This window comes from Gallinula chloropus, assembly GCF_964237585.1.
Source record: "Gallinula chloropus genome assembly, chromosome: 2".
Classification (NCBI taxonomy): Eukaryota; Metazoa; Chordata; class Aves; order Gruiformes; family Rallidae; genus Gallinula; species Gallinula chloropus.
The window spans coordinates 56178305-56201732 of NC_140086.1; the positions used below are offsets into that span (position 1 = coordinate 56178305).

At 39.9% G+C, this 23428-nt stretch overlaps 1 protein-coding gene across 1 annotated transcript in view; it reads right to left on the bottom strand.

Moving 5' to 3' along the window:
* The window catches only part of PIEZO2 (piezo type mechanosensitive ion channel component 2), a gene marked incomplete at both ends in the record, with an annotated part of 304315 nt that overhangs the window by 71068 nt on the left and 209819 nt on the right, over positions 1-23428 (bottom strand). Inside the window, 10 exons of the mRNA XM_084260620.1 lie at positions 5311-5352; positions 7559-7732; positions 8487-8635; positions 8963-9231; positions 10803-10926; positions 15675-15911; positions 17896-18029; positions 18422-18560; positions 20337-20375; positions 21361-21489. Of these exons, the coding sequence (XP_084116746.1) occupies positions 5311-5352; positions 7559-7732; positions 8487-8635; positions 8963-9231; positions 10803-10926; positions 15675-15911; positions 17896-18029; positions 18422-18560; positions 20337-20375; positions 21361-21489 (1436 nt within the window). The remainder of the gene's footprint in view (positions 1-5310; positions 5353-7558; positions 7733-8486; positions 8636-8962; positions 9232-10802; positions 10927-15674; positions 15912-17895; positions 18030-18421; positions 18561-20336; positions 20376-21360; positions 21490-23428) is intronic.

A 23428-nucleotide genomic window follows, 5' to 3' on the forward strand; every position in this document is an offset into this window, starting at 1 on the left:
CAGCTCTCCACATTCCTGTTTGCATGTGTCACTCCACAGAGTAACATCCACCAGCTGGCCTATGTCCTCAAGCCCTTCCAGCATGTAGGGATGGCCAGAGCACAACAACTCATCACCCCTCGCAGACCATGTGAGAACTGGACAAGAAATCTTTCCATGGCCCATGAACACCTCTGTGAGGGAAGACATCTGAGACAGGAAAGGTAAATAATTTCAGCTTAGCTTCCTCCCTGGTAAGCCAGATGCGGTGCCATTTTGCTCGACAAAGACTCTGTCCCAATTCATATGTCACAGTCCTGTGAATGTTGGCATGAGCAACTAACTCTGTAGTCACCATTTCAAAGCAATACAGCTTCCTGGGGTGTTAAACACCCTTCTCTGGTTTTCACTCATGGCTCATATTCCAAACTGAGCTACAGAAATAATTAATGTTAAGAGTTCCTTCTAGCAATATCGAGGATGATAGCATCAGCCTTACCCATGTCTGCCCTTAGGCACTTTTGTGTTCATCTGGCATCAATTACACATTCCATATTCAGAAGTGAAAAATGCGACACTAATGTGCACATGAATAATGAAGTGAAGCCATTGGGACTTTGGGAGTGGAGTGCCTTGAAAGCATGTCATATCAGAGATTAAATATGTATGTGTATTTTCTTTATTATAAAGAGCTTTCACTCTAAATGAGTTATTAGAATTTGGGGTAACCTCTTATTAATCCAACTGAGACCACCTAGAAAAGCTCCCTCCTGAAGAAAGAGGTGAGGGGTTGGGTTTTTTCTGGGGTTTTTTCATCCCCTCAGCATCCTACAGCAACAGTCCGATTTTCTCCTAGAAGAGACTGTAGCTTGTTTAATAAATGGCAAAAAAACATCTGCTCAGGTCAGGCTCTTTCAGCAAAGACTATATGTAAAATTAGGAGAACTTAATAATTTAAGTGAGCGGAGAAGATCAAGAATGAACCATATGTTGCCAATATTACATAAGGCTGAGGAGGGCAAAATTTGCAACCTGTAAGGCTTACCTGTAGTTTCTTCTTCCTCTGATTCATTGTCATCTTCATCATCATCATCTTCCTTGTCCTCATCTTCCTTTTCTTCTTCTTTTCCTTTTTCGGCCCTCCCTTTCCCTCCCTCCCCCTCTGGCTCTTCCATTCTTTTCTCACCAGCCTCTTCCAGCATTTTATCCTCTTCCTTTTCTCTGCTGGCTGTTAAATTCATCATAGTTATGTCAGGCAGGCTTCCATCTTGGTGTACCAGTCTGTTGGTAAATAGTAGCATGTCAGCAAACTAAGCAGTAATGACATCACAGTCTTTTTCTCTTTCAAGATGTATAATTAGAAAAGAATAAACCGTTCATGGAAAATGCCTTAGAAGTGGAAAAGTTAATGATTCTGGTACTTTCTCCAAGCACACACTGCAAATTGAGTTGGAATGTATTAGTAACTACTTCTCACTCAGATACTAATGGTTAGTTAGTAATGAGTGGTATTGTCACTTAAACTTGACATTTTCCCCACTGGAGAAAATGGTCAGAGTTTAAGATATAGAAGCATGAAATGACATTGTTTAAGAGGAAACATTTCATGACTTCATAGGGGACTTACTCATTTTGGTGGTTTGGTATTTTTTTCTTGAGGCTGCTCAAAGTAATTGGAACAGAAAGAAAAAGGGAGATGAGAACAGAGGGGTTACAGAAGAAGGACACTGACAACTATGTCATGCTACGTCACAAGTCATAAAGCATTCTCCTACTCCATCTGCAGAAGCCGTCTGATGCCAAGAGCATGCCATCATGACATTCACAGGGTGCTTCTATAAAGAAACATGGAACTGCAGCACAGATGGAAAGGGGTCAACCTATTTACACCAGTGCTAATCATGGTCAATGCTGTACCATGCTGTCAGTAACGCCGCTGAATCATCACAAGTCACTGACTCATTACTTTAAATGCATTTCCACCTTCTTCCAATTGAAAGGTGCAGCTGGGAAGCCAAGGAATTTGTAAGTACTATCCAGTGATAGGCTGGGGAACAAATGAAAGCAAAAATTCCATGGCTGACGCTTCAGCATCCTTTATTACGCCTGCCTTCAATACTGCCATTCATTCTCTCTCTCTCTCCTGCATCTCACAGAGAATTTTGCTTAAATTTAAAACTATCTCACATCCATTAGCAATTTTCAAACTACCAAAATTGAGATAGGCGGAAATTGTGTTTCTCTATTGTCACTGAGCCAATTTTTATGAGATTAATTTGACATATATATTTTCTTTATTGAGAAAAGATATATTCTTTTATGGCTTCAGATATTTTCTTCCCTATGCCCTCAAGCTGTGCTGTTGGGACTCACCTCCAATAGTTGCAGAAAACCCACAAAACAAACTAATATGCTACTGTACCTCAGGGCTTTATCTTTCACGATGCAAAATTTCTGGCATATTATCATTTAGACAATATTTATGAATTACAGTTTCTTCAAGATGGACACTTTGATGGCTCAAATGATGGAATAGCTACAGCAACTTCACTAAACAGTCCTGAAGTAGTAATATCAGAGCAATTACCAAAGAGCAGAATATCACTGAATACATTCATGAGAAGTATTGCTACAATCCCTCATTGTCAATTAGGCTAGAAACCTGAGTGACCAATAATCTGAAAATCTCTTACACTCACCAATATATTTGTTCAGTTGCTTTGTTTACTGAAAATAAGTTTTTCTGTCCAATATACTTTATTTCCATACTTAAGTTAGCATACATAGTGAAAGGATATTCAAATCTCTGTAAAATGACTAAACAAGAATGTTCCCTAAGATGATAGACTCTAACTTTGCTTATCTATCCAAAACTCTAATAATGTACCAACAGGGAGGTCACATATAAAGAAGAGAGAATGAATTTTCAGTTCAATTCAAATGTGAGGGATATCCCCTGTTAATATAAATCACCAGAGCCCATTTAAAAAGAAGTGTCCCATGAAAGGAAAGTATCCATGTACTCAGATGGGCTTTGCCTTCATGCAATGGCATTTATTTCAAAGAGGTGTCTTCCCAACTGACGTCTATAATGGAAAAATCTATATTCACACTGGTGTAAATCAAGGACTTAATGACTTACCTCAGTGTAAACTGGACAGAAACACAGTAACCCTACAGGATTTTGCAGGATTGGACTAAACTTTCACTTATTCCTATAACTCCCATTCATATCCAGAAGATCCAGAAGGTGATGGGGTTATAAAGGCAGGTTCATGCAATATATGCCTGATAAAGCCAGTTATCAGCTCAGTTTTCAGTATGTCAGTGCTTAGTTCTACTGACATCAATAGGGTAGAGCAGAGGATCATGAGCTTAAGACATCCAAGACCTGATTAAAAGCCCTGCCCACTATTGAAAAAGTTAGTCATCATTCTCAAACTTCCTCGTTCCTTGCTAGGGTCACTGTTCCCCTTATTTTTTAAATTATTTTTTCACTGCAAGGTCACATAGTATTATGTAATAGACATCACTGAGGTATTAGGATATAAAAACTGTGGTAGTTCAGAACATCTAAGACAAGGTACCCATACAGGCTTCACACCTAGTCAGGTGTAACTTCAATTTGAAAAGCACATACTGGCAGGGAATTATCATCAATAACACAATAGGACTGCATCTGATATTTTGGAAGAGAATGAACTAACAATGCAGACAGTAAGTCTTGAAAGTACATCCACTAAAGCTTTTAATTGAGAGCATTTCTTACCCTCAAGTTCATTAAATTCAATAATGGGAAGTATACTTGTAGATCTAGCTTTAGGCACCACAGCAATTTCACAGGCACTAAGATCAGGCATGTGCCCCAGGTCCTTGCTGGACTCCTAATGCTTTAATCTATTTGTAGTTTGCTGGAGCAGAAGATTAGTAACAATTTGCTCAGCATGCAAGACTCAAACTGAGCACATAGTGCCATACCTTTATTGGCAAGATGCTGAGTGCTTTCCTTGCCTTCACAGGGTTTTTTTGCTGACTGCACCCAAGGCCAGTTGGCTGGTACATGCTGGGATGTGTGGCCAAGCCTCAGTTCAGGAGGTCTCTATTCTCCCTTTGGAAAGCTGCTTTTTTGCTGAGGCTCTTGTCCCACATTGCAGTTGCATCACAACTGTGCCTGCACCTGCTCTCTCTCATGCCTGCCTGACACAGACTGACTCTGTGCCTTCAACCCTGATCTGGATCATCTCCATGGACTTGCTGGGGAGTCCTCAGGCTGTAGCTGATCCTTGTTACCATCTCCAAATATGATCCTCACCCTCAGTTGCTGGTTCCCATCCTTGATTCCCCGTGGGAGAAAGCCCAGCCTTGCCTCCTGGCTGTGCCCTTCAGCTCCCTCCCCTGCCCTTGCCAACCTGTCTGCCCTCACTGCTCCCTGACATGTGGGCTTCCTATACACCAGGTATAGCTCTGGTGAGCTTTTAAAAACCCTGGCCTAAACTACATGATGACATTTGAAGAAGGAGTGTGAACATAAATTAACTCCTTGTTAGTGCAGGTAATCACAAATATCTAAACAGGGGATTTTTCCTGGCTTTTCTGTCTATATTCAGCAGCTGCAACAAACACAGAAGTCCTAATCTCAGAACTGATTAAACAGAAGACCACATTTACTCCAGCCAAACATTTTGAACGAAATCTAGTTTATGGAATTGTTTTGAAGATGCCACATATAAAAGGATGATGACAATCGCAATATGGGTTTTTGTAGTTTGGATCCTGCAGCACCGAAGTCAGGCTATGAAGAAACATCTTTAGCATGCAGGGGGTTTAGTCTACTGCATAGCTCTCAATCAGGACATCTCAGTCTGTACAAACTCATAACACATACTGCATATTTGCCTTGGTCCTTAAATTCTCTTTCTTACGTGCTTGTGAGGAAGACAGGGCTGTCTGTCTGTGTGTCTCTGTGTATGTGTGCACATGCAAGCATGCATCTTTCCATGCACAAACAAAGGGTAGATAAACGAGCCTCCTCAACCAAGTCTGTTGTCTGCAGCCAATTACAAATAGCACCAATTATTCCTGTATTGAGGCATGGGCAAAGTTTAAGAGAAGAATTCCCAGCTGGAAAATGAACTCACAACATATGCATATGAAGGAGAGATGAATTAACTGCTTCACTAGCTGTAGAAGACTGTAATACCTGAACAACATTCTCTCCCTGCTTACTTCACAGGACTGTGCAGCAAGAACATTGTCTTAAGGCAATTGAGAAGTAACAATAAAAGTTAAGGTATATTTGTTTTAAAGCAAAGGAAGAATTGAAGTACCCACCTATTAATTATTAGATAAACACGGCCATTGACTTTGGCATGGCTACGAGGTGGGAGATGAAAGCACAAGAATGTATGAGATGAAAATGGGAAATGAATTAGAGAGAGAAAAAAGGAAACCATTAAATAGGAATGAATACGCTTTCCTCTCTACCAAGAGAGACACATTGTCATAACAAAGCACAATCTGAAAGCTTCTAAATGCAATACTTAGACATTTAGACCATATGCAATGCCAGTTAGAACTGCAGGATCTTTTAATAGCCCCCAAAATGTGAGAGGAGCTTCTACTGCTTTATCTCAACTAAGTAACAGAAGATTCTGATTATTTTTAAAAATACTTTGCTGCTTTTCTTTTCTTTATTTGAAGGTGATTATAATAGTGCATCATAGCATAGAAATTATCTTCCTCCCAGCCTTTATCTCCACTTTACCATAATTCATGGTGCAGCAAGGAAATGTGAATGGGAAGACCTAATCAGAGGCTTTTTTCTTTCTCTTGCAGATGTAATATTGGCCTTTGTTAATAGTGAGAAATGCCTCACTCTGCCAAGTCCCAGTGTACCTACCAGTCCCTGTTCCCTCTGTTGGCAGCTGTCAGAGTAATTTTAACAGGACTCTTCAGTTAGACACAAACGTAATACCATGATCATGCACAGCAGAACTGGGTCTGCTTTCCCTATTACTTTCATGATTAGCTCTCACCCACTGTGGTTGTTTTAACAAGTTTGCTATTAAAAGGATTGAGTTTCTATGTTACTCAGCACATGTGCAAAGTGTTTGGGTTACAAAAGAGTGTGCACCATTACTGCAATGTGTGGTGCATTCCCCCAAATGGCTCAGCCCAGGAACAACCCCTGTTTCAGCTCAGGCACTTGTCTGGGCTCTGGCTTCAGGGTCTGGCTGCCCAGTTCAGAGATGTTAAGGTGCATCTGCTGCCACACCAAAACCCTGCTACGGTCAAAGAACATTTGCTCACAGGCTATTTCAAAGAGCCCTTGAATGTAGCATCAGATTTAGAAATTCAAGAAAAGCAAAAGGAAAAAGTATTATGCAAATAGTCGTGTAAGAGTTAGCTTAAGAAGTAATTTAAAAGCTAGTCATTTAAAAGTGAGTTATAAAAGCACAGCAAAGTTTTGTTAAGGAATGTTATCATTTGATCTGTTCTGGTTTTGGCAACTTACTGAAATACAGAAACCAGAAATTCTAGAAAAGTAGAGCTGATTCACATGCACTGTCAATAGGGAACACAAACATACTTGTGCTTACACATTGTAAAGTTGCTTTGTGTTATATCAAATGTATGAAAAATATCTGAAAGGCTTTTTTAAACCTGTCAAGTCCTCAGCAGGATTTTCTGTTAAGACAAACTCTCATTATTCCACAACGCACTGGGGTGTACATGATGTTATGCAGCTAGTCCCCATTCACAGAAGTGCAGTGCAGTTACACGTATCATTGGACAGGTAAACACTCTAAAAATAGTGTCTAAATGGGTTGGTTTCTTCAAACAATTAGAGTAAATGTCCATTGAATAATAAAACACTATGTACTATGAAACCATTTTGCTTTCTTACACTCCTGGAGTAGAATCCTAGGTCAGATAATTTTTTATGCAGGAGAATATGGATGAATTAAACACAGGAAAAGTGAAGTCCCAGAATCATGAAAAAATGTTAATAAACTTCTGGATGAGATCGCTAAAATATCTCAAAGATATACCACAGCCAAGGGTTTGTACATTAAAGAGCAACCACCGGTTTGGGATTTTTCCATTTCTGAAGTTCAACTTGCCAAAAAGGGCCAATTGTCTGATGCGCATGTGGTATTTGCCAAATATCTCCCAATATTCATTTGGCCCTCAAAATGGACATTGCAAAACAGAAGTGACCCAAATTAAAAGAATATTTTCTATTATTGACAGGCACACATAGCAATCAAGCATTTCACACCCATTAAAGGTCAAAGACAATAAAATGAGTAAATAAATAGTATCAGTAACTTTGAAAATGTACCCCAAAATGAAAAACATGTAGGGGAAAGTGGGGGAAGACAGATAATTTGATTGCAGTTTGTTCAGCAGGGTGCTGTGTACTAAGGGATGTTGATTATTTTTTACTCCCTTCTTTTCAAATCCAGTAGTCATAGCAAAGGCAAAGGACATGTAATGAAAAGTGAGCATTACAAGACTGTCAAAACCAGCATTTACATACAGACAATGAATAGCTCCATTTAAATTGCTTCTTTACCTGTAGATAGTGTTGTCCTGTTTGCTGGTTACAGCTTTTAAATCAGTGAGCTGGAGAAATCGGTCATGGAAATAGTGAAGGTGTAAGATACACGCCAGTAGGAAGGATGTGGGGATAAAGATGCGCGTGAACAGCTCAGCCACAGAAAACTGTTTTAAGCCAAGGTCGGCTAATCTGGAAAAAACAAAGTGAGCCACTAAGTCACCTTTTCCCATAAAAATCTTTTCCTTGCCATAAGACATTATTACTAATCATTTGCAATAGGAATTAAGGGGCTGGTACTTTTTATGTGGATTTAGTTCTTCAACACAGAAAAACTAAGACAGCTAGTTTCACCACGCAAATATCTTGCATTTGGACTCAGCAACATGGAGAGATACCATAAATGTACAGATCTAAATGAACCAACCCTGCCAGAGATCACTTGAACTAGAAGAGCTGTCTCTGAAAGTCCTGAACTGGAGATCCACTCATTGCATTTATTTTCCCAAGTAAACTCCTGTCAAGAAATGCCCAATACTTCATGAGGAGGAAGAAAATCAGCTCTCCTCATTAGCAGGAGGGCAGGTCCACCTCTGTCAACTCCAGATGTTCTGCAAATCTACCCTTAATCCCTCCCCAGACCTTACTTCTATGGTCAACAAGGTATAGAGGAGTATTGGCACTGTACTGTGAACCGGAGTGGCACCAAGGTCTTGGAAGCCATTGGGAGAAAATACAACTCTTTGAACCCTCTCATATTAGCGCCAATCTCTACTGTAACACCAATAAATCTATGGCTTCAGAGCTAAGTGCTTAAAGTCAGCTACACCTGGGCATGATCTCATGATGTTTTTCCCCTCAAAAGAAGGAAGAGTGCTCTCAGAGCACTGCACCACACCAAACTCAAAAGCCCAACCTAAAAAGTAAATTGAATGAAAACACTTACTTGTTTTCATCCAAGCCCGTCATGTTCTTCCACAAACCAGGGAATGACTCAAACTGGTACGTGTAGATGAAGATAAGTACCAACATGGTGTAAACAACCACTGACATCCAAAAGTATTTCAAAATCTTTCTCCACCATTCATAGTGCACCTGAAAATCACACACTACAGATATTGAAACAAGCTGAAGGCAAAGACACTGACAAAAATACAGACGACACTGCACTGGCAAAGATGAAGTCTAGTGATTTTCCCAGCTGGCCTGAAGTATAAACATTGGTTACACAAATGAAGCCACAGTTCTTTGAGACAAAATTTTTACTTCTGATAACACATGCACCCAAGTACAGATTTTTGTGTAAGACTGACTGTTGGGACATGGCCATAGATATAACGGCCAGGGACAGCTTCAGTCACACAGTTACATCACCACTAGGCAATCATCATATTCAAGGATGAAACTTTGCACAGTTCTCACCTGATAGAGGGCCACACAGAAGAGGAACAGAACCATATAGATGATTTTGTACATGACAATTCTACCCTCAAAGCTGACAAAGAAGAACATGCCACCACAGACATAAATCCAATATTTGATGAACATAGCCATCACCAGCTTCCCCAGGACTTTCATAATATCCTGTTCATCCTCATCATCCTCTTCCTCCTCCTCCTCCTCCTTCTCCTTCTCTTTCTCTTTCTCCTCCTCCTGTTCTTCTGCCACTTCTCCCTCTTGCAACTCCTCTTCTGCAAATAGAGTCACATTTGATCTCTGTTTTGACAACTTTTAGTAAGAATGAAAATGAGTGGAAAGGAAGATCTCTGCACATAACAAAAAACAAACCACAACATTCAGAGAGGACTGTATTTCTGAATCATACATGCTTCCAGAGCAAGCAAAAAAGTTTTAACTTCATAAAACCTTCAACTTGCTCCTGGAGCCATACAGCTACACATCCTTCCCAGACACCCATCTTCATTTTTCTGAAATGCAGGCAGCTGTAGCAGAAAATTAAGAGCCTAAAAGTTGTATAATGGATAACAGTTAAAACACTTTTAATGGCAATACCTATACTCCCAGGCAAGAAACCTTTTAAACTGGAAAACAAAGAAACCAGCAGAACACCTCCCCCCCATCTTGTGTTTACAGTTTAAACTCTCATCTTGAGTTTTGCCCTTCAAAGAATACTGTGGTTACCTCTGAAAACCACAAGGAAGAGGAAATGTTAAGATAAAACCAAACAAGGTTAAAAAAAATAAATGGTGCTGTAGCGTTGATATTTTTAAAGAAATCACCACTTTTCCAGCTCCCTCTGCCGTGCCTGAGTCACTGCAAAAAAGATAAGCTGGTTTTGCTCTAAGAAGAGGACAGGATTCCTTAGTTATTAACCTTATGAGGCTTGTGGAGGGCAGGGTGAGTGTCCTCCCAATAGCATGTACTCATAAGCAAGTTTCCAAATAACAGTGCTTGTCAAACTGATAGCACATAGCTGTAGTGCTTTTCTTCATGTTAAGAACTATATAGAGACTTCGCCATCAAAAGGTTAACCCACTCCTTTTGTCCCACTCATCATCTCTCTTCTCAGCCTCTTTCCTTGCAAATCCTTGCAGTGTCCAGCTCTGACCAGACAGCTTACTGAGACAAAGATTGTAATGTCTCAAAAGGGAAGCTACATCACTGCTTCCAGGCTGGCTTTCTACCATTTCAGTGAGTTTAACTTGTCCAGATCAGCATCCATAGAGAAAAGGGCAAGAAAGGTTTCGGGGAACACATGCCCAGTAGCAAAAGAGAGAACAGGCCACCAAGCTGGTAGATGAGCTGAAGCTGTAGCAGTAAGCTTTGTGCTCCAGTATGCTTCTGAGAGCACGAGCCCCTGCACTGAAAACATGTGTGCTTATATTCCATTAAAATCAGTAGTCTAACTTCTGGGTTTGGGTAAGTGCTGATGTGCGAACACAACTTCCAAGAATGTAGCAACTGATTGTTCCTATGTAAATTCTTCTCCTGTGGCTAAACTCCTAGGGCAATTAATCTGCTGTTTGTGACACAGGAGTAAAGTGATTAATTGGAAGTTCCATGATGTTTCTCAAATGAATCATTTCAATTATCTCACTTTTTGTTTTCAGTTCCTATTTTATTAGAGTTTCTGAAGTTCAAAGAGGCTTTATTTTTACATCCTGAGAGATAGTTGCACATAGATTTTGTATCATCTTCCTTAGTTAATAACAGGAATCTTGCTAAATGGTTTCAGTATCACAGAAATACAGTAACTGGAACCTTTATAATAACTGAAGGACTAAATTGGATGTGGCTTTACCTTTTTCTTCATTTTCTTCACTTCCAACTTTGACCTCAGATAAAGTAGCTTCTTTTAGTTGAAGTGCTTTTTGTTCAGTGAGGTGTTGCCTAAGCAGTAGCCAGAAAGTAATTGTGAAAAGAATCTGCAAACAAAAATCAAAACAAAAACAAAAGACTAATTGTATAACCTATATCTGCTAATACAGCCATATTTTTTCATAAATTTTCATGCCTTAGTTTTCTCTGTCCATCAGAAAACAGCAGTGATGACACCAGTGACAAAGTGCATCTTTGTGGAAGTTAAGTCATTTAGGAAATGTCCTGCATTAAAACCAATTTTATTTCATTTGCACTTTTCTACTGAACAATAGCTTTACACTCTGCATATTTTCTTAATGATATTTACTTAAACAGTTCTACTGTCCGCTGTTTATGGATCTCCTCACTATGTATTGATGGGTATAATTTCCATCTGTCCATTGTTACTCATTTTTCCCTTTTTGCAGGGCAGAAGCACCGGTAGGTGAGTGTATTGTAACTATTAGGGTTTGGTATACATCCCAAGTCTTTTGATTCAGGAGTTTTGGTACTTGGGGTGCTTAAACACAAGTAGTTTAAAAATAAAAAAAAAAAAGACCCTCTTTGTATGTCTTTGTTACAAAAGACACAGTCAAATGAATATGCCTTGCACTTGGAGCAGTTACAAGATTTAAGATGGCTCTTAATTCTTTGAAGAGCTTTAAGAAATTATAGTTCCATAACAGCAGGATACCTCAGAACTAAATAAATCTGCTTAGTGAAGACTGCATGTCTGTATTTTGCAAAAAAGCTAAATTCATCAGCTTGCAGAACTGAGAAATGGACAACATTCAGAAAACAGTGTGATGTCTAGTCATCTCACACTTGATTTGATGTTTATGTTCTGCAAAGTTTCCACTGATTTCAGTGGTGCGGAACAAGGATTATTTCACTACTTCTTAAACTAGAAGAATAAAATCTCAAATAGGAAACATGTGAGAGCCAAGTATTTTGCATACAATAGAACGATGGGCCGGTAGTACAATGTAAAGAACTCTCCTGGTTTTCATCTAACTTGCAAGTACTTCATAGGGGGATGGAGAAATCCCAGGCTAGAGACAGCTGTTTTCATTGACTCTGGCTAATGCTGAGCCGCAGAAGACTGTCAGACTGTGCAAACAGTCACAGCTTCTCCAGATACCTCCTGGAGCTCTGGCTTTTGCCCCACCATGGATATTGTAAACCATGGATTTGTTCTGCAGTGATTAGATCTGTCTCCCTGCTGCATTTACACCTTGTTCTCTTTGGCCTTTCCAGAGCCAGAGCTGGCTCTAAGAAAAGTCCTGAAGGGCTGCAGATCAAAGAAATGCTTTAGCCCACCTTTTACAGTATCCATTTTATTTCCTTTTCAGACCAGGAAACACACACTAGTGTGCAGAAAATTACACAGAACGAATTTCAATACCTTTCTCCCTATCATCCCATTTTGCAGAATACAGTATCCAATCTTTATTTAAATTCAACCTTTATTCACAGTGCTTTAAAGTAGGAATAACAGGGAGAGACAGGCTCTGAGCAACCTGGTCTAGTGAAGATGTCCCTGCTTACTTCAGGGGGGTTGGACTAGATGACCTTTAAAGGTGCCTTCCAACCTAACACGTTCTATGAGTCTACTAGCAGACTTGAGAGGGAGTGATGGACAGGTCTGACAAGCAAAGGGCACTTGGGGTGATGTGAGTGAAAGGAAACACAAAATCAACAAAACGAGGCTTATGTGGGGCCACCTCAAGCATTTGGCTGCAAGGCCAACAGGACAGATATAATGGTGAAAGTTTTTTATAGGCCACCCAACCAGGATGAGGAGATAGATAAAATATTCCATGAGCAGCTGCATGAAGTCTCATGTTCGCTTCCCCTTGTACTCATGGGGGACTTCAAATTCCCAGATGTCTGCTGGAAATACAACACAGTAGCGAGGGAACAGTCCTGGAGGTACCTGGAGTGTGTGGAAGACAGCTTCCTGACATGATGGACCTGCTGTTTGTGACCAGAGAAGGTCTTGTGGGGGGTGTGACATTTGGAGGCTGTCTTGGGCACAGGGATCACGAAATGATAGAGTTTTCGATTCTTGGAGAAGTAAGGAGGGTAGTTAGTATAACTGCCACCTTGGACTTCTGTCAGACAGACTTTGGCCTGTTTAGGGACCTGGTTTGCAGAGTCCCTTGGGAAGCAGTCCTGAAGGGCAAAAGTGTCCAGGAAAGCTGGATACTCTTCAAAAAGGAAATCTTAGAGGCAGAAGCACAGGCTGTCCCCATGTGCTGAAAAATGATTTGGCAGGGAAGACGACCAGCCTGGCTGAACAGAGAGCTTTGGCTGGAGCTCAAAAAAAAAAAAAAAAAAAAAAAACATGGGCGAAGGAGCGTGCCCTCAGTCAATTTGCAGATATTTGCAGATGATACTAAGATTAGAGAGGCTGAGGGAGCTGGGCTTGTTCAGGCTGGAGAAGAGAAGGCTGCGGGGGGACCTCATTGCAGCCTTCCAGTACCTGAAGGGAGCTTATAGGCAGGAGGGGATTTGGCTTTTTAAAAGAGCAGATAATGGCAGGACAAGGGGGAATGGACTAAAGCTAAAGGAGGGAAGGTTTAGATTAGATATTAGGGGGAAGTTTTTTACAGAAAGAGTGGTGAGGTGCTGGAACAGGCTGCCCAGAGAGGTAGTGGAGTCCCCGTCCCTGGAGGTGTTCAAGGCCAGGTTGGATGGGGCCCTGGGCAGCCTTGTGTAGATCCAGGCCTGGAGGTTGGTGTCCCTGCCTGTGGCTGGGGGGTTGGAGCTCTATGATCCTTGGGGTCCCTTCCAACCCAGACCATTCTATTAGTGAGAGTGTTGATCTGCCTGAGGGCAGCGAGGCTCTACAGAGGGACCAGGACAGGCTGGATCAACAGGCTGAGGCCAATTGCATGAGGTTCAACAAGGTCAAGTGCCAAGTCCCACATGTGGGTCACAAAAACCCCATGAAAAGCTACAGGCTTGGAGAGGAGTGGCTTGAGAACTGTCTGGAGGAGAAAGACCTAGGCATGTTGATCTACAGCTGGCTGAATAGGAGACAACAGTGTGCCCAGGTGGCCAAGAAGGACAATGGCATCCTGGCTTGCGTCAGGAACAGTATGGCCCTTCCCCTATACTCAGCACTGGTGAGGCTGCACCTTAAGTACTGTGTTCAGTTTTGGGCCCCTCACTACAAGAAGGACGTCGAGATGCTTGAGCGTGTTCAGAGAAGGGATACAAGGATGGCGAATGGTTTAGAAGGCAAATCTTACAGGAGCGGCTCAGGGACCTGGGATTGTTTAGTCTGGAGAAAAGAAGACTGAAGGGAGACCTCACTGCTTTTTACAACTACATAAAAGTGGTTGTACTGAGTGGTTGTAGTGCTGTGGGGGTCAGTCTCCTCTTCCTGGTAGCTAGAGACAGGACAAGGGGAAGCGGCCTAAAGTTGCAGCAGGGGAAGTTTAGGTTGGATATTAGAAAAAAATTCTTTAATGAAAGGGCTGTTATATAATGGAACAGGCCTCCCTGGAGGTGTTGCCCAGGGAGGTTGTGGAGTCTCTGTTCTTGAGGATATTCAAAAGATCTTCTGGGCATGATCCTGGGCAATCAACTTGAGTAGGGAAATTGGACCTGATGACCTGCAGAAATATCTTTTGGCCTCAATAATTCTGTGATTCTGTGAAACTTACTGAATACATTATTTTCATCCTACGAAACCCCACTAGACATCTCCTACTAGTTTTATGAGTGCAGCCAAATAATCATACACATCATACACAACAATTTCCTTTCCTGACATTGGGTAGTTTTAGACGTTTGATGAATACAGCTAATAAGAAATAATGTCAAAGGGGCTGACTTATTGAGACAGTTAAAACCCTTTCAAGATTTACAAAGCCTTTGAGAGAAACTGTAGAATTAGTCTTGCAGAAGCCCTTGAGCTTTAGCTCTCTTACTCAACTAGCCCTACCTTTATGAGAGAAATAATACAGCAGTCACTAATTTTCAAATGCATTTAAGACCCAGACATGGTTGCTCAAGGGCACTGCCAACAAGGAAAATCACTTACAGAGTCACCTTAAATGGTAATTAGAAATCACAAGGGAAGTGATTCACTTAGTGCAAAGGGACCAGTGCCAACTAGATGCACTCTCTGAGACATCCCTCTTGGGTGCTCTAGGAAACAACTTCCTATTTATGTTCATTCCCTCCACAGGAAGCAAAACTGTCAAACAAAATGCATTTTGTAGTGCTTTCAAGACATTAAAGAAAAAAATTTAGCATGCACTGAGGACAACAAACTCTTGTTTCTGACCTGAAACAGATTCCCATTCACATTGCTTCAGGTGTAAGGATAAAGAATTAAAACTCAGTCACAGCTATGTGCTGCTGCTTGTGCCAGATCCTAAGGGAGTGGGTAGAACTGGTAATTGCAATGATGCCACAGTTCCAGCTGCCACCATATTCAGAGACAGACCTAACATCCCATGGCTATTAATCCAACAAATCAAATCACATCTACTTTTGTATTCAGTTTATAAAACCAAACAAGAGTGGAATTTCAATCCACTAAGAATTTTTTGCAGATTTACCATGAAAATCTATAAAGATGCCTGAAATATTTGTTTTGGTATTAGCTTAACCAGCAAGAAGCAATCTTCTGAACAGTATTTTTTCATGACTTATCCTTTATCATAGAACTGTTACTGAACGTAGTTACAGTGAATGCTGAGAAATCACTCTTCAAGTCATGACAAGAGGTCCACATTTTTTATCACAATATGTTTCGTGTTTTCATAAATAAATCTCAGCTGTTTGTAACACCTACCTTTGATGCCAACTCCCCAGGTTCCTTTCTCTCTAAAAAACCGGATACTTGAGGAAGCTCATCATTCTTGAGCTCAATGCTCCATATATACTGCAATGTTAGCAGTAAATTTCCATAGAAAACCATGAATGGTGAACTGATCATGGCGTATTTCCTTCTGTCCCGAATCATCCATAATGTGCAAGACCAGATCAGTAACACAAAAGTCAACCAGCTGTGATATGTGATGCTCCATGCCTTGGAGAAGGAGGAAAGAGAGAAACAACTGTTCACAGATACATTCAGGAACAACACCAATGCACATTGCCAGTGACACTTAGGCTCCTGTATTTAGCACACATTTTCATTGTCAAGAGACTCTCACCCATATTAATCAGCTACTGGGCTTGGAGAACCTTCAGAAAGTAATTTCTTAGGAAGTCCACAGCTGAGGGCAAAACCTGCTCTGTGTATTAACTGTATCTTGCTAAGATTTGTAAGCAGACTTACTGCTTCTCATTAAACCAACCTATGAGAAATGGAAAATACAGACTAACTTTTGGGTGCATGAGATCTTCTTGCAAAACTAGCAGCAAAGAACGCAGAGTAGGAATAGCAAAACCTATTGAATAGTTGCTATGTTCAAGGTCTTTGACAGACTTACAAAACTACACTAACTCCATACTCTTCTAGCTTTTGTGGCATCAATTTAAAATGGAAAGCTATGGTATGCACACACCTAACCTGAAGAACATATGGTCGACACTAACCACGTTAGATTTCCTGAAATACAACTACAGGAAGATTTCTGTAGCCTGCAGAACTCAGTGACTGAAAACTGCTCTATTAAACACTTGGGGTAAAGATTGGGGTTTTAAATGTTTTTTATTAATATCATGTTAGCAATTTAGGATTAAATTCCACTCTATAAATGCTGGCATAACTGTGAAACAACTGTCAATAAAAAAAAAATTAGATTTCCTTTCAATGTAAATAGAAAAGTATGAGACTTTAAGAATATTTCCATCAGTTTTGCTCAGCCCTCTTGGAAATATTTTTTTGAAGTTATGTGAAAAAAACTAATACGCTACTTGTACCTCCCCATATAAAAAAACAACTTACACTGAGCTGTCTTTGGCTATGGTGTAAGTGGAACTTGCATCAGATCACACCATAAGTAAATTCATAAAGGAATTTGGGGCCATATAAAACAGGGATATATCAGTAACAAAAAAAGCTAGTAGTGTTTCAATATTAAACTACAAGAGAGCTATGGGAATATATCTTCTTTGATATTGAGAGATATGACCTTAGAAATTAATTAATAATGGAAATGCTGATCATATGAAGAATGTGAGTTTAAAAAAAAAACAGGAAAAAGAGGCACTATGTCAATATGAAAACATCTACTGGTTAATGTCTCAGAACGCATCGAGCCAGATCCAGATTCTGCACAAGGAGTCTGCTTTATTTAGTTGAGAAACTTTTCCTGTTAAAGGACAGCAAATAAAGTTTCAAACTTTGTGCAAACAAGAAGCAGCCAAGCTAATTTGTTTTACTATTTTTAATGCAAAATTGGGCCAAGAAGCTTTATGGTTAATTTCATCACATTTGAAACATTTCCAAAACAGTAAAACCGAACCTTGCATAGGGAATTTATAGGGAGATCTAACCATTATGCTAAAAACTCACTGCAGTGCAGCTCAGGGTATTCCCACCAAGTGGACTTAAAAGCAAGCAACGACAAAAGAGACATAAGGGCAGTAAGTAGAACAGCAAAATCTTGAGTGAAACTGCATTTTCTTTGCATGCTTCATGCTGAAATAGGAGCTGTATTTTTTTAGATTAACCATATCAGTATTTGTAGGCAATGTTCTAAGTGAAGCAAAAGCACAGCAAGCTCGCTTATACAGAAGCTTTAGACTCAATAGAAAGCTGAGTCCCAGTGGTTTTCTACCATTAGGCAGACAGCAATACCCAAGGCTCCCACTCCTGGAAATGTGATGCTTTACCCAGAACACCACATATTGCCCTATTTATAGGTCTACAACAGACCTGGGAGTTATATCATTAATAATCTCAAGCGGACCCAAAATGATGCAGACACCACACCAATATTTTGTAACCCTCATGTAAACACTTACTGAAGCCAACCCATGAGATTACTTGCAGAAAAACATCAAGAAGACACATTTACTTTAAAAGTTACTAGGGTGTTTTTTTTTCTCTTGCCAGTACTTACCATCATAGCTATCAGAGCACAAATGTAACTTTGTTTCATGATAAATTGGAACACAGAGACCAGGGCATGTAATTTAACATTTTCTTTTTCCTCCTGAGCAACTTCCTCTTCCTCATCCTCCTCCTCTTCCTTTTCTAAGTAGAAAAAAAAATCTTATTTGCAATTCGTGCTGGCTTACAAGTATTATACAGACTCTCTCTTGGAATGATTTCACTTGTAATCACTCTGATGGCTATTACTACAGCGAGCAAGATCAAGATGGGAGCCAAAGAAAAATTATATTTTGGCACTGTATAGCAACACAAAACCTGTAGTCACCATGCTGGTAGGCTAAGCATTTTGGATAGCACATGCCTACAGCCCAGTTTAGAAAATTGGCATGTGGTCAGACATCACTGTAAGGTGGCAGCAATTATTTAACTTCAACAGGACAAAGAGAAAATAAAGGCTCGAGGTAGTGAATGAAGATACAGTATAAGAAAAAAAAAAAAAAGGAACTGAGGGTAATTCCCAGGCAATTGACTACCTGACATGTCATCCGAAGGCTCCCACTTGTACTGCGGTGTTGAGTACATGTCTGCTTTGGCCGGACCATTTTCTAATGGCAGTGCGGGGTGAATAGTGTGGTAGTCGGCAGGGTTCCCATTCACTGTTACCAGCAGCACCTACCAGGACAACAGAGAGAGGCACTGCATTTAGGGTGGCTCTTACAAGAATGAGCCAGCTACGCTTCGCTTGTGTTGACTTGCCAATGTTAAAGGAAATTAAGGAGTTACTGTAGTTACCTCCTTCCAAAGACAATGATATGTGGTAGTCGTCTTGCATGCAAAAGTAGCTCATAACAGCTTCCAAAATTGATTGTTGTTAGCTTTTTTTATGCAGTATATGTAGAATTACAAATTTGTTCCAGTGAAGTTCTTTAGCAAACAATAAAATGCTGCTGTGTCTTTGAACTTCCCTAAATATTTCCTTTAAAAATACTTCAAGGTTTTGGTTTTTTTCAAATTCCCAGATAACGTTATGTACCTAATTGCATTAGGTAACACTCAATTTACACACAAGCAGTCTAAAAAGGAATAGAAGTGTGGCTACACAAGCAAAAACAATTAAGTTACTGCAGTCAGCTAAGCCATGGTGAGTGACTATTTGCATGCTCTTGGCATGTCCTATCTATGAAATTAAATGGAAAAAAAAAAAAGCAGTGTAAAGGTGGACTAAGTTGACACATCTGTGGCTGGAGAAGGTGAAGGCTGACCGCACAGTTCAGTGCACAACCAGGAACTCAGTGAGCCCATGTTCAGACATCCTGCCTTTCCCAGGATAAACTGGCTTTTTACAGCCAGGATAGGAAAGTATTATTTGATCTCCGACATTTAAGTTAAAGCTGTAACCAAAAATTCTTCCTCCTGCTTAGGCAACCAAATGCATCAAGATTTTCAGACTTTAGTTCATGTCTAATTTTTTACAATATTTATGAAAATAATGGTTACAAATTACTTTTCATTTTAAATTATTACTGCCTGATTTACATTTCCTGTTGTTAACAAAGCCAGTTGTGTTAATAATTGTTATTGATGCCACACTTATGCCCCTTGGTAGTATTAATTCAACAGTCTTTCATTGCTTTACCTTTGGGAATAAAATTTCAAACCTTGCCACAACCACAGTCACAAATATGTTACTGATGGAGGTATATGCCTAAGACTGACTTCTGCTTAAGCTATGAGAGAGGAGTGTGTTTTGCCTGTCCGAACTATGCACAGGCATGTGTTGATTGTTTCAGAATAGTTTCTGAGATCTGTTCAGTTATATACAGCAACTACAGCAAAGAAAGGCTTTGGAGAACATTTAGATTTGGTTACAGCTGCTCCCAAAGAACATCTGCATCTCCATTCTTCTGTGTATGCTGAACAGAGGGGATGATTGTGCTTTCAGAGTCTGTTAGGGTCTACAGCAGTCAAGACAAATGGATCATTCGCTGACAGTTCAAACAAAGACTTGGATTTTCTGTAATCTGTAAATGGAACTCATATGTGTTGTCAGTCATGCTTAAGGGCCTCAGCATTTCAACACGAATGAAAAAAAAATACAGCAAAGAAACTAAATCAAGTATAAAGATGGCTTACATTAGAAAGCATATTTTGATATCTTACTTAAACCCAGTGAAATAGCAAAGATTGTTTGCCAGCTGGTACTACTACAAATAGCTTAATTGCAAATGATCAATTTTAGGGCTAATTAGTGGCTTCTCAGTGCCATTATTAAGGAAATGAAAGACAGTTATATGTAGGATAATCAAAGTTATAGAGCAAATGACAGGCTGACCAAAATAAAGAAGTTTTTTAAATGTCATCTAAGGTTTATCTGTATATATCAGTGTAATTCATATTTACACACATTAAGAAGAACTACAAAATTACAAAGACTAGTAGTATACTAACATCCGATGGCTTGTATTCATCTTGGGTCATTGACAGAAGCTGCAAAAAGCAATGCAAGGACAAATTATTAAAGAAGCACGGCTCAAGCATTAATAAGTAACTTTTTGAATACATGCATGCATGTTTGCTGACTTTTGAAGATCTGCTCTACGAAATTCAGAAAGAATTCTTTAAAAGCCAGCAGAATTGTACATTATGCTCCATAAAATGGTATTTAGTGTGCCATTAGTATTGACATATCTTTACTGTATGTTCCTGTGAATTCTAAACAAAAACTGAGAATGCTGCACTGAAATTGTAGATACTAGGTCAAAGAATTAATCAGTATGGCATTATACTGATTAACTGCTTTCTAATGTCTTTCTAATGATCCAATAATTAAAAACTAAGTTTTTAAATGATCATTAGAATTACTGTAATCACAAAAATACTTAAAATTAAATGTTTATTAGTAATATAAAATGTAATACTTCACTCATTACTATTATTATGGTGGAGTTCTTGGGCCTTGAGGACATGCGGCTCAACAGAGTGTTTATATGTCCCAAATTTGACTGCAACTCGCCAAATGAAATAGTGCACTGCAGCTGGTGAGGGCAGATGGTAGAAAGCTGGACCTTTCCGGGAACTTTTACACCAACTGCCTTAACTGCCCTGCTATAAATATCCAACAAGGGCACCACTATGCTTGGAGGAATATACGCTGCCAGTCCCTCCTTATCAGTGACTGTGTTAATTAACAATTATGAGGCAGATCAGATCTTTACATCAGCATTTAGCACTCTGACTTTCTAGCTGTTTTGCACAAAGACAACAGTCTCATACCAAAAGCCTGTCCCTAAACTTCTTAAATGAGGAAGCCAAAACTAGAACATGATCTTCTTTTACATCCTTACACAGGCTCTTGGTTTTATTATTTTGTACAAAATATATTCCTCGTCTGGTTCCCTTAATTTTGAAGTAGCTGTGATAAAATTATCTGACTGAAACACAATGCAGAGACCCTTTCCCCCTCCAGCCTTACTTTTCTCTCATCAGTTGTGTAGTGGCTTGCATACCACAGACTGCGTCTTCTCTCTGCTGTCATTGGAATGGGGCTGCAGGCTATTTCTTTGTCATCTTCCCTGCTAACAGATTTTTCTTCGTCAGGCATCTGCTAAACAATACAAATGACAAGACTAGTTATAGCTCTCTTAATAACAATCTTTTCAGAGGAATTTAAATTCCCCCCTAATTGACACTGCCTCTCCTATGCTCACAGCTTTAAATATCTTTTAGTGTCTAATGCACTCAGTCTATGATAGATGGCTCTTACTGAGGTGACATTTTCAGAAACTATGACAGAGATTTTTTAGAACTGCCATGATGTTTCCTGATAGTTACAAGACACCAAAATTAGAGACCTCCACATCCCACCTTACTGTATAGTCATACCATAAGGTAGTACACAGATGTTTAATTTTCAAGGCAGTGTATTGAAAGAAAATTTGCTTTTCTCATCCCCCTATATATATGAAAAGCCAGTTCTGTTCACTAAACAATTGAAGAACTGAAAAGATCAAAACCTTTTGAGCACACATATCTACCATTCAAGGCTAACCTTATCCATGCCTCAGTATATAACAAAGCAGTCAGCACTGGTCATCCCTCTACGCTCATCTAGTCTAGCTTCTATGTTAAACCATAAAAATACCCACGTGTGCTCACATTCATATGTAGGACAAGATGACTGGAAAAAGCCAATACAGATTTATCATTGGTAATCTGACTGTGATTTATGTTCAAACTGGCTCAGTGGATGAAGAGAGAATTGTGGATATTAGCTACCTTGATTTTATCAGTGTTTGACACAGTGTCTCCCACAACATCTTTGCTGACAAGCTGATAAGATATAGACTTGACAGATGGACCACAAGATGGGTGGAGAAGTGGCTAGACTGTCTTGCTTAAGGTGACATAATGGCTCCAAGTCAAAATGATCGATCATGGGTGGAGTTCCTCAGGCTCTGAGAGTAGATCCAGTACTATTTAGTATCTTCAAAACTATCCATATGGAATGCACTCACTCAAAGGTTGTGGATGACACTGAATTTGGAGGAGAGGTTGATGAGCCAGAAGGAAGAGCCACCACACAGAGATAGAATAGAGACTGGCCAACAAAAAATGCTCAAGGTTTACAAAGGTTAATATGAAGTCCTGCATCTGGAATGATCCCACATAACAGTAAAGGCTGTGGACAGACTGTATGTGGGAAGCTCTGTGGCACAGGCCCAGGGGGTTCTGATGCACAGCAAGCCGAATGTGAGCGAGCAGTGAAATCCAGCAGCAGTGAAGACAAACTGGGCTGCATCAGCAAGAGTACTGCCAGCAGATCAAGGGATGTGATTATTCCACAGTACCTGGCAAGTGGCAGACTATACATACGATTCAAATTTGTCATCCCTCAGTTCAAGAGAGACATAGAAAAATGTCAGAATCATTAGAGAGTTGAAGAAGCTGAAGGATGCTGGAATCTTCATCCTTCTATTACATAAACTGTAGTTTTAGAGAAGATGGAAGTACTTTTCTCCCAGCGAGGCATGGTTATAAGACAAGAGATTAAGGGCATAATTTGCTTCAGGGAAATGCCTCTGTATATATTTAAAAAAAAAAAAAATTCACTGTGACAACAATTAATCACAGGCATTGGCTGCTTTTGCTGGAAACATCCAAGACTTGGCTCTGGCCAATTTAATCTGAGGCCCTGCTCCCACAAGAATTTGGATCAGATAGTCTCCAGAGGTCCCTTCCAACCTGGACTGTTTTGTGACTCTGTGATTGTCTATGACCTGCATGCTCTATTTCTTCATCTGTGGCAAGAACAATTGCCACTGAATTGCGAAGGATTGGTAACATCTAAACTCCATCTTAATTCCATAATTCAGCAGGGGTATGCGGCCTCTAAACAGACTGAACATGGATGTTATTGTAGCACAGTGACAAACAGGAGACCTGAGTACATGTATGAAAACTGTGCTAGGTTATAGTTTCTTTGTATGCTCCTCCAGACTGCTTCCTTCACTGTCCCTCTTTCTCCTGCAATTTTGAACTAC